The sequence below is a fragment of the Pseudorasbora parva genome, chromosome 16 (genome assembly GCF_024679245.1).
Source record: "Pseudorasbora parva isolate DD20220531a chromosome 16, ASM2467924v1, whole genome shotgun sequence".
Classification (NCBI taxonomy): domain Eukaryota; kingdom Metazoa; phylum Chordata; class Actinopteri; order Cypriniformes; family Gobionidae; genus Pseudorasbora; species Pseudorasbora parva.
The window spans coordinates 42530128-42542269 of NC_090187.1; the positions used below are offsets into that span (position 1 = coordinate 42530128).

At 39.0% G+C, this 12142-nt stretch overlaps 1 protein-coding gene across 2 annotated transcripts in view; it reads right to left on the minus strand.

Annotated features, from left to right (window-relative positions):
* kcnab1a (potassium voltage-gated channel subfamily A regulatory beta subunit 1a) overlaps positions 1–12142 on the minus strand; it is a 166794-nt gene that overhangs the window by 133643 nt on the left and 21009 nt on the right. The window contains exon 1 of one of the 2 annotated variants that reach the window (XM_067419093.1): positions 8413–8835. The exons of the other annotated variant lie outside the window; for it this stretch is intronic. Within the exon in view, the coding sequence (XP_067275194.1) occupies positions 8413–8648 (236 nt within the window). The 5' untranslated portion in view covers positions 8649–8835. Of the gene's footprint in view, positions 1–8412; positions 8836–12142 lie in introns of those variants that run through there. 2 annotated transcript variants of the gene reach the window in all.

A 12142-nucleotide genomic window follows, 5' to 3' on the forward strand; every position in this document is an offset into this window, starting at 1 on the left:
CAGGAGCAGCAGAAGAGGTTTTTTGGAAACCATGATACACAGTTTTTTGATAGAACAGCATTCATCTGAAATAGAAATATTTTGTAAACTATTAACCTTATGTGAACGTTACAAATGACTTTACTGTCACTTCTATTTATGCACCCTTGCTTAATAAAAGTATTAAAGGTCCCGTTCTTCGCGTGTTTTCGAAGCTTTGATTATGTTTACAGTGTGCAATATAACATGAGTTCATGTTTCGCGTGTAAAAAAACACAGTATTTTTCACACAATTGACTTATCTGTACAGCGCTGTTTCCTCTGTCCTAAAAACGGCCTGATGATTTCCTTGTTCTATGAAGTCCCTCCTTCAGAAACACGTAACGAGTTCTGATTGGCCGTTCGCTGTAGGCTTTGAAAGGGAACGTCTATTAAATAAAATATCTTGCTTGGCATTGAACTTTGAGTTTTATAATTTTACAGGTATTATTTATGCTCTAACAGCAACATTTCACACTAACTAAAGTTTGAAAGATGGAATCGCGAAGAACGGGACCTTTAATGTGATGCATTTACAGGGATGGGAACCATTTCATATTTCTCCATAGATTTTTTTCACAAGCTCAATTAGATTTTGACTTGATTCTGATTCTGTTATAGTGAATCAGAATTGAATCAAATCAAAATTGCGTTATAAATGTGCGTTAAAACTGCTGTCAATTATACAGAGAACCTACCAACTTGGTACTTTAGAAAACTGTTAATTTAACCAGCAAAGACAACTTTTTATTATGGAAGCTTGTTTCTGCTCCAGAATAAAAAAAAATATTCAGTTAGAAAGTCATAAAGTCAGAATTGCGAGATATAAAGTCAGAATTATGAGTTAAAGTTAGAATATAACACTAAACTCAAAACTCTGACTTCTTCTCTCAGAATTGGGAGATATAAACTCGCAATTACAAGTAATAAAGACAAATTCTGAGGAAAAAAGACAGAATTCAGACTTGTTTTCTTGCAATTCTGAATTGAGTGATATAGTCGCAATTGTGAGAAAATAAGTCATATTTGCGAGTTTGTTATGTCTTTATTACTCACAATTCTGAAAGTCAGTCTTATATACTTGTATAGATGTATATTCTTAGCATAAATATTTAAAAATATCTTACTTTAATGTTTAAAGACCACTATAAAGCTTTCTCATGCAGTATACAGAGGAAGTCTTTAGGCTACATTCAAATCCAATGAATCCAACTTTCAGTTCAATTTCTAGAGAGGAATAAGCACTGCAGTCATTAAATATTCACATGGATGTCTCCAAAACTCATTAGGAGTGACATTAAGTTGGCTTGCGAGGCAGTTAAAAATCAGTTCCCTTAAATGGAGCCTTTAAATGCTGCCAGTTAAGTAACTGAGTGTCTGGGCAGCGAGGCAGCTTCAGTTTCAAACACAACCTGTGGCTCTGTTTGCTTAAGCAGCCCAACATGTAAACCTCTGCTCTAAACAATGGCATGAGTTTGGCCGTGACAATGGAAGATGTGGGGGGGAGGGTTTGGCAAAACTGTTTGGATTATTTTTATAATTCAGTTTGGTGCCGCTAGAGACTGCACACCTCACCTTTTAAGGCCAGCTCACAAAATATTCCCTAACTAAAACAAAATATTTCATCAACAAATAAGCTCTGCTAATCAGTGCTTCTATGTATGGGTGTGTCTCAATCAGCTCCCTAGCGTCCTATAGGGCGTGAATCAGTTGTGTACATGAATTCAGACGCTGGTAAGGACAGTAATGGCTCACTAATCATTGGGACACTGATGACTATTTCCAGCAACATAAGGGAACATAGTGAGCATCGATGCTCCCTGGTTTTCACGGTGCATTGTAGGACTTTTTAGGGAGCAAACATTTCACATTTCACATTGCACTTAAAGGATTTTGGATTGACACAGCACTTAAAGTCCCCAAATTGTAAGTTTTTGACTTTTAGTATGAATATGTTAGCCTTAAAGTTTTCTATAAGCTACTGCACGCAAAAACAACAACATTCAATTTAGAAGATATAAGTGTTCAAAACGTACAGTCTCTCACTATCACCAACAATTTTGATGACATAACACAGATTTTCTGTCCATTCAAATTCTCTCTAGAATCTGAAGCCCGCCCCTACACTATAAATCGGTCACTTGTTCACACATTTAGGCGATAGGGAATAATCGGAGAGTGTAAATATGCTTTCCATTGGGCTGAATGATGTCTGGTTTTATATTAGTGTCTGTGAACCTCAGGGCAGATCATGTGATCAAGTCAACACGAACCAGAAAACGTATCGGACCTATTTGAATTTTGCATAGAATGATATTTTAAAGCGATATGGAGGCGATTAGGTGGAAACTGCGGCTTTATCAAGCTCAACCTCTCTTAGCTGTGATATAAACTAAACGTTATTGGCGGTTTTTAAAAAAGGGGTGGAGCTCCTCAATATGCCCCGCCCTGTCTTCCTGTTTCAGTGGAAATTACATCAACACACTGAATAATACTGCGTGTTTCAAGGCACTTCAGTGGGACTTTAAAATGGCCGAGTTTCTGATCAGTGCCTTGACTACTGAACTAGGGAGCTAAATTTGGGACGCACCCAACGTGACCCTGCCTCTCCCTTCAGGTCCGTATGAGACGCAGTGTCACAGGTTCATCCCTTATTTAATTGCGAAGGCAATTAAGTATTTAATGGGGACACCTGGTGATCGTTCCTCAATCATTTATCAGCTTTCCAGGATGAATAAATGATCAGTGCCTGGCACTTTCTTGGTGATTTTGAAACTGGCCCATTTAAAGTCGTTTGTGTTAAGGCCATGGTAAAGAATCCTAAAGGAACAGTAAGAAATTTAACCTGTGGAGGAGGCGGAGAAAGGTTAAATGAGGACATTTCTGTATGTGTGAGTGTGTAGGCATCATGAGGAAAGACACAGTAAGACAAAGATAATCAATCTCTCTAAAAGTGACAGAATAAGCCAAAGCCTTGAGGACACTGGAAAACAAAACCATTGGGAGAGGGTGTATTTGGTAGGGCCGTTTTCCCAGACAAGTTTGCTTTATTTAATGACACAGTGTAGTAAAACTCAAAAAACATCCCATCATAAACGTCTTCTAAACTGACCTGTCAGAACCATAAGTCAGGCAGAAAGGGCAACTGAACTGCAACCACAACCCAAAGCCCTGAGCAGAATTCAGAGTCGTAATTAAATGGACAAAGAAGGTGATGACAGAAAATAGATCACATAGATTATGGCCCAAAGTTCTTTCCAGTCAATATTATGCAATGCATTCCCTCAACTGACAAACAGATATTAATCACAAGCATTACTTGTCCATAAAAGTGTATACACCAGCACCACGCTGGCCCATAAATGTACAACATATTAGATGTTATGGTTATGTCCTATAAAAGTTTTTCCACAGGCCTCTGGATGTAAATCACTGCACTTGGCAGCCGCGAGAGATTGTAAATGTTTCATTTTCGGTTAGTGTTGTGGATCTGAGATGCCTTGAAGTGCACTGTGACCTCCCTTTGAAACTGTTTTCAGCCATTGACGTGCAACTTTTACAGTGCATCGGGATGAGGTCAGTGGACTTTTTGGGTTTGAGGTCAGTCGTTAACATTACACATCACTGACTGACAGGCCTTTGTCTTCCTGTGACCTGGTGGATGATAGTAGTTTGGCATAATATTTTATTATTTCTAAGAAAAGCATTCAATAAAAATGTTTCACAGCTTGCACATTTTTGTAACTTTTTATTTAAAACATTGTTAAGATATGCTTACTTGCATCTATTGAAGGTGTAAGGAACATGTTATATTTTACTTAATGGCTACACCAAAAAAAAGTAAACGTTTTTATGAAATCATAATGAATACGAGTAATTTTTTTGGCATATTTTAAGCTAGATTAAAAAAACACTTAAAACACATGTATTAAAGTTGTAGGTAAACAAATATTAATTTTTTCTTGCTGGTTACACCACATGACACTTTAAATGTAAACGTAAAGATTCAAACGGTTATGAATCAGCGTATTGATTCACGTGACATTGGCGATCCGAATCATGAATCAATACGCTGATTCATAACAATTTGAATCTTTATTTGAGGATTGAAAACAAACCCGGAAGAGAAGACAATGCTGAATAAAGTCGTAGTTTTTGTTATTTCTCGACCAAAATGTATTTTGGATGCTTCAAGAGACTCTAATTAACCCACTGATGTCTCATATGGACTACTGTGATGATGTTTTTATTCCCTTTCTGGACATTGACAGTATAGTGTGTATACACTTGCAAATGCTCTCGGACTAAATATAAAATATCTTAAACTGTGTGTGAAGATGAACGGAGGTCTTACGGGTGAGGAACGACATTAGGGGGAGGAGTTAATGACATCAATTTCATTTTTGGGTGAACTAACCCTTTAAGCTTCCAAAGGCATGTACTGAAAACGCTCCAGACTGAACGCGCTGTGAACGACTGCCACACCCACGCTTACATCATATGATGAATGTAATCTGACTCCTGCTGCGTTTGTGCCGAGACACTCGCTCAGCTCACTCACATTATATTGAACACACACGTTCAGTTTTTAATTGTAGTGTCTATTCTCTAACTGAACTGATTTTATGAAAATGAACAAGGTGGGAAAGTGATCCAGTAGTGGCTTTGGGAGTGGCATCGTAGGGCAAGTGCATTCTAAGAGTTGTTGTCTTTCATCGACATGACACAAAAATACATTTTCTGTCTTTTCTCAGTCTAGAATAGCCTAGAAATCTAGACGCACCCTAGCGGCAGCAAATTTAATCTGCCCGCGAGTATCGTCTAGCAACTCTCAATACCCTTCTGAGCTGTATTCCCCTAACTCTTGCCGGACCAATCACATCGTGTATAGAGTCGGTGGGCGGGGCCATAATGACGATGGCTGAGTTGCGTTTGTGTGCTTCTAGTAAACACAGAAACTGGCGAACGGCGGTCTTTCGAATCAGCTTTGACCGCGGAAGACTTGGAGTTGAGCTTTTCTCTGAGAAAAGAACAAAGAACTGCACTGAAGTCATTCTTAAAAAGAGAAGATGTGTTCTGAGTTTAGCCGACCAGATACGGCGAATGTTTAATCTATCATCAAGCTCTGCTTCACCTTCATTGCTCTGGTTGGTGTAGCGCTATCCTATCGCGTGCAGAGGGAGCTTTGAAAGACAACCGTTTATCCGCCCCTCGGATTGAGCCGTCAATGGTGAGTTTCCAGACCAAACATCTTGATGTGGGTCTGGCTTGTCAGGCTAAGTCTAGAAGGCACCAAATTAAAAAATAATTTCACATTTCTACTACATTAATGACCCAGTTTAAATATAAAGCTTAAAGGAAGTATATGTAAGATTGTGGCCAAAACTGGTACTGCAATCCCTTTCAAATGACTGTAGAGCGGTTTACCCCCCTTCCCCTGACTCGAGGTTGCCAGATTGGCTGCAGGATCAGCAGGAACGTTTGTAGCTGCAGCTGAGGTAACTAGAGCAGATCTGGCAACCCGGATGCCCAAACGCTACTGACTTCATGATTGGTCGATAGGTGGAGGGCGGAGCTTCAGGCCAAAACACAACATGTCGTCATCATCAACATCAGTTGAGGGCTGCAACAACAACTTTTAAATGACAATATCCTGGCCGGACTACTGTTGTCAGTGATAGAAGTATTTGAAATTAACATATAACATGATTCATTGAAATACATTTCTTACATACAGTTCCTTTAATGCTAAATCACTGAAGTAAGCCCCTGTAAGCTTTATTTCTAAAAGATTTTTCCTTTTATTTGTTGTGAACACTTTTTGTGCATTTGTTCTTGTGTGTAGAGAGAGCGAGTTATAATGACCTTCATGCAGCTCAGAAGAGTGCGATAGACAGTTTAGAGTCCACTCAAATACACTGTTGCTGAACCAAACGCCCTCCAGCCCTGTTTAGACTCCATATGTTATCTGAAAGTAGAGCAGCCCTGTTATGTCAGAGTCTTGACAGCGACTCTAAACATATGTCCACTTCCAACCTAGAGCACTTCAGTCTTTGAAGTCCAATTCAAACCATGTTTTTCTCTATTGTCTGTTTGTCCGAAACACGTGTGTGACAAAACTGCCTCATGATGTCACCGGTTTTCCAGCAGTGACCCGTGGGGGACTATTCCCCGAATATACCCCAGAGAGGGATGGACAACCTGATGGACAGCCAAAACCACAAAGCAAACCACTAATAAATGAACAGACTAATAAAAGCTAGCGTAAATCCTTTGTTTTGGCCGTCCAGCCAGCTCTAACACCATCCAGGTCTGCCAGGAAAATTTTGACGATAAGCTGAACTTTATGGACCACATTACAAAATGCAGATTTGATGACATGAAATGCTCAAAACAATATATCGGTTTGTGTATGGTAAGTTTAAATTAAACAAATTTAAAACTATCTTTAGAACTTTCTTTTTCAGAGTTCACCAAACTGACACATGTTAAATCATCCAAATTGTTTCATTGTTTTGAGTTTTATGAACTTGTTTCTTTTCATTTAGACTAACTTAAATGTAACTGAAACTGGTCTGGGATTTCTATTTCCCAGCATGCTTTGCCATGATACTAGAAAGGAAGAGTAAACACTAAATTGAAGTGTCATATAATGTTTTTTGTGCAAGATAAGAGTGCTCCTGTTATGGTTTTTGGAATATTCCCTTTCATGCAGTGTGTAATAGATCTGCTTCTGAATGTAAACATTCTGCAGAGTTGTAAATAAGTTATGTTAATGCCCATTAACATAGTTATGATAATGGACATTTAGCTTCCAACATCTATTGTAAGCAGTAAACCAATCACAACAGACTGGACTGTCTGTCCAATCAGAGCAGAGTCGACCAATCACAGCAGACTGAGTCATCTGACCAATCAGAGCAGAGCAGGATAGCGGAAAGCAGGAAATTAGAGAGACTGATTCAATTGACGAGTCGTTTGAGAATCATTGAAATGTTTGACCATGGAGCACAAAACCAGTCCTGCATCTCACGGGTATATGTGTGGCAATAGCCAACAATACATTGCATGGGTCAAAAATATTGATTTTTCTTTCATGTCAAAAATCATTAGGAAATTAAGTAAAGCTCATGTTTCATGAAGATATTTTGTAAATGTCCTACTGTGTGTATATAATAAAGATGTATTATTATTAGTAGTAATAATACGCATTGCTAAGGACATCATTTGGATAACTTTAAAGGCGATTTTCTCCATATTTAGATTTTTTTGCACCCTCAGATTCCAGTTTTAAAGTTATATCTCTACCAAATATTGTCCTATCCTAACAAACCATTCATCTGGGAAGCTTCATGGAATCAATGAAATCAGCTTTTGGATGATGTATAAATCTCAATAAAAAAATAAAAAAGTACCCTATGACTGGTTTATAGTCCAGGGTCATAAATGTAATGTGCAATGTATATTATGAGAATAGTTGTTGTTTTTCTACCCTTGATGCTTTTAAAACAGTTGTAGGAGACTCAGAAAAAAACATTTGAAACCTTTCAAATAGCATAATTTGAGGGATTTAGACGTGTTTAATATGTTGTTCTCCTAATTTAGAAGTTTCTGTTATGTTGGGTTACACAATAACAGGATTATATGAACATTTTAAGTTAAATTAAATATTTGAGTAAGCTAATTTACAGAGCAATTAAAGTGTCTAAGTACAAAATATAAATCCAGTTAGGCTTGCTAAAACTTTAAAATCATCTTAAATTTTTGATGTAACTGATCAACTCAAATTTCTTGAGTTTTGCCAACTTATTAAGATTTACAGACATCAGGGAAATCAGACCTGACCCTAAAATGATCTGTAGTTTTCTGAGCAGTTCTGGAACTTTATATTGCCTATCTTAAGTTACTGTCTCCTAGGATGAATCGTTTTTGTCACAGCATCTTAAGATAAAAGCGTCCGCTAAATGAACAAATTACCAGTAGAAACCAGAGCTTTTGACTTGGGGCAATCAGTGTTCCTGATTTCCCTGTGGGAGCGAATAAAAAAAACGTGCAGAACGGTAATGAGCACTAATGAGAACAATGGAAACATCTTCCTCTGGTATCTGGCAACGTCACTCCGATGAGAAAACGATGTATAACCACATGTGGGCGAAAAGGCGAACAGCACATCATAGGAGTTTTAAAAGACGCTTTCCTCCCACTCTCAGTACTTCTTTGTTTTTTGATAAAGTTCATACGATAACAACTGTCAAAAGAGAGCTTTAAATAAATTCAGAAGACAAGTAACGACAAGTAAACCCAAACACAGAAAGAGGAGAGTCTATGAAATGGCATGACTGAATGGATTTGGTGTGTATGAAGAGGACTCTTTGCGCTTTGCTCGGTGTGTACCTGTAGGCCATGCCCGTCCTGGCTCGGACAGAATCCTGTATTGAGAGTGCGTGTACGTTGAGGAACTCCTCCAGATGTTTTATTTCTACCTGAGAGTTGGAACGCAGGCACACGAGAGGAGGATAAAGTTTTGCGCCGGCGTTCTGCTTCCCGCAGCGATTCTGACCCTTCTCCTTCTGCCCACCCTTCTGCTTTGGAGTGGGGATATCAGGACAAGTGGCTTTGTACAAGTACATCTCTCTCAGTCACGTCCATACACTGTCCAAGCAGGCCCTCAGGAAACAAACTTCTTCAGCTTTCAGCTCCTTGGAAGAAACAAAACCTGGACGTCCTCTTTAATCAAGTTTCCCAGAATCCTGTAAATATCCTCTGATTGAATTGGGCTCACCGTACTGTCAGTCGCACATCTGACTGCAGTCGATTCACTCTCTAATAAACACCATGGGAATCTGGGACATTTTCCCTGCCTGTATCTCTCCCTCCATCCCTCCCCCTGCTCTCCCACCCTTTCCATCTCTGTCGCTCCACCTCTCTTTCTCCCTCCCCTCTTATTCTCTTATCCTTCTTTCATGCCTCCACAGATACAGTAGACCTAGTCTACAGTCGACCTTTGACACTGGGCTAGTGCTGGAACTACAACTATGACATCACCTCATTCCCACAATCCTCTGGAACAGGCATGAGGACTTTCTTTCCCATATCTAGATATATCAGCCTGCTTGATCATCCCGGCCAGAATTCCATGGAGACGTGCCAACAAACACACAGTAATCCATACACACTCTCTGACAAAGTCATGCACATATCACAAATCAAGAGAAGTCCACAGCGAGGCATTGATGGGTAGCTGTGTGCATTCAGGATTAAAGGTGGTGGAAGACTGGTCATCTGTAGTAGTAGTTGTCAGTTATGCTTTTGTTTAAGTTTATTTTCAGGAGACAGACGGTGTCCTATAAATAACCCGAATGAATTTTCACACTTGCAGGACTTTCCCAAGAGCACAGAGTTCATGAACGAGAACAGATAACTTACTCTCGAACACGAGGAAGATTAATTTTTTATCACCCTGAAAGTTTATTGTACAATAATATTGCATTATGCAATACATCATTACCATATCGACCAATTCTTGAGATCTTTCATTTACAGAGGTACTCAAGCTAGCGGCCTCAAAAAACTTTACATTGGGCCTGAAGTATTTTGAAAAAAAAAGATAAATGCTAAGATAGCATATCTTCATGAACACAACTCACCCAACTGGTGCACACTAGAATCCTCCAAGAGATGTGGAAAATTTCCACAAAAATTAAATGATGGCTCACATTACTGCATTTGTGGTATTTATTTACAGTGCCAAAATGGATATTACGCATCTTCTGAAAGAGAACAGAATCTACTGAACTAAGCACAGATGAAAAAGAAGCAGAAATAAGCGATATCACATGTAATCATATGCATATGTAAAATAATGTAATCATCAAGATTAAACAGCATATAAATCAAAACTATCTTATGTTTCTGAATGAAATGTCAACCCAGGATGAGATACAGGACTGAAGCTTCGGGGTGTTGATGGATTTGGTCGACTCCATCTGTGTTTGATTATCGCTCTGAATTTAATTTTTAATTAATTTAGACAAAATTTTACAAGTGAAAAAGACTAGGGAAACATGAAAACTTGCACTGCAATGTAGAATATCGCTAGACTGGGTAATCAGGCCATCCTTAAAAATATTCTTGTTTGCCGTAACCCGACCGACCCTGTCAATTTAGGGCCGACTCAATTTTTTATTTTTTTTCCCTTTTAGTCCGACCGACTTGCCGGTTGTAAATTGGCTTTAAGACCGACCAATTTCTTTTTTTACTTTTCAAACAACTAATACAACAGTAATAAAATAATATGAATTATATTTTAGTAAGTATTATAAAAGTATAAATTGCCTGGGCCATACAAACGAAGGCTACGTTCTTTCGTTTATAGAAAAACCCGTGACGTCATCTATGTTTACACTATGGTTAACGGATGTCACACTATGGCCAGCACGTGCGTTCGTTTCGGCTCGGCTCATACTCTCATTCACTGTAACGTTTTAAAGCCCTGTCGGAGATTTCGCCGCATTGTGTGATAGGAGTCAGGAGGACCATGGACACGTTACACACACCAGGCAAGTGCACTGCAGAGGGGAGGGCTTTGAGCCCCTGTCCTTTTTGAAAATGAATCAAAAGTGCCCCCTCAACATTTATCATTACTATATTGTGGCGAATAAAACAGATTTTGAATTATAATTAATATAACAACGTGTACAAAACAGTAACAAATGGTGGAAAAGCCGTTTATCTTGTCTCTGTCAGTCTGAAATGTCGTTGTCATAATGCGTTGCTATGGGTGGCGTGTGTTCTGCTCAACCCCAGCGCGTGGTGCGAGCGGCGGCACTGGTTGTAACTTGAAAAATAATGCTTTATGTATGGTTCTGTCGATGGATACACGTACACTACAACAGCGATAATAAAAGAAAACGTGGGCAAAACGGTCTATCTTTGTAAACTGTGTTCAATGCATGCGAGTGCTGCCGTATGACCAGTCATTTTCGCCATCATCACTCAGTATATTCGCCAGAAGACGCGAATGAGAACCCTCTGCAGTGAGAGAAGATCTGTCTCTTTGCGCAGCGCGCGCACGTCTCACAGCGCGCAAATATTGAGTTCTTTCAAGTCTTGCGTTTGAACGGATAAACTCACACAAAAAGTATGTCAACATGTCGATCTTGATGAGTATCCATCAGACAGTCTGTATATGCCTTAAGAGAACTTTATACAGTTGAGAAAGACGATGCATATCTCTGTATTAGGTCTTAAAGGGGCAGTAGCCTTTACTGCTCTCTGTCAAACAAAAGATAAGGACTCACTCACTGCTCTTGATTAAATAGCTGGTTATAGACTTAATTAATTGAATTCATAAAAACAACTTTTTGCTTTTTAATATTCAAATGCACTAGTCTGTATCACCAGATGCGTTGGTCTGGCAAGAAGTAGAAGCCACTTCAGAGACAGACACAGATAGTTGCGTGTTCACAATAGAGCGTAAAACGACCCCTTTTTACACAATCGAGCGTAAAAATAAGAAACATATCACGGGAAAATACTAAAACGGGAAGACAGCGGGAAAAGAGCTAAAATACGTGAGAAACCCGGAAAAAAAGGGAGGGTTGACAGCTTTGAGTCAATGACAGCTAGCTGGTGGTTGGACACTTTTCTTTAAGAATGCACCGGAAATTTATGCAATAAACATGTTTTTGACAAATATTTCAATTTGTTTGTGGTCTATATAGCCTGCAATTAGCCTACACGCCCGAAGGCACGGCTTGAAGACCCAGTCAGTGATGTCACGATATGCCAATTTGTTTAAATTCATACCTACGTAATCACCATCACCAAAAATGTACTTTTTTTTTTGTATTAAAATTTGGAAAAAAAAATATAGACCTACCTACCGACCCTTTTTTTAATTTTTTTTACTGTTACTGCAAACCAAAATATTTTTAAGGATGGCCTCACAGCCTGATCTGCCGGTGATTTGATTTCGCCCGGCAACTCAGTATGGAACCTGTACATTCATTTCTACTGCTTCTGTTACACTTTTGCGGGAACCAATTACAGACTGGCTTATCCACCTGGAACGCTATTGGCAGGTTTAACACGATGATGAGAGATAGAGAAGCGACGGGTCGTT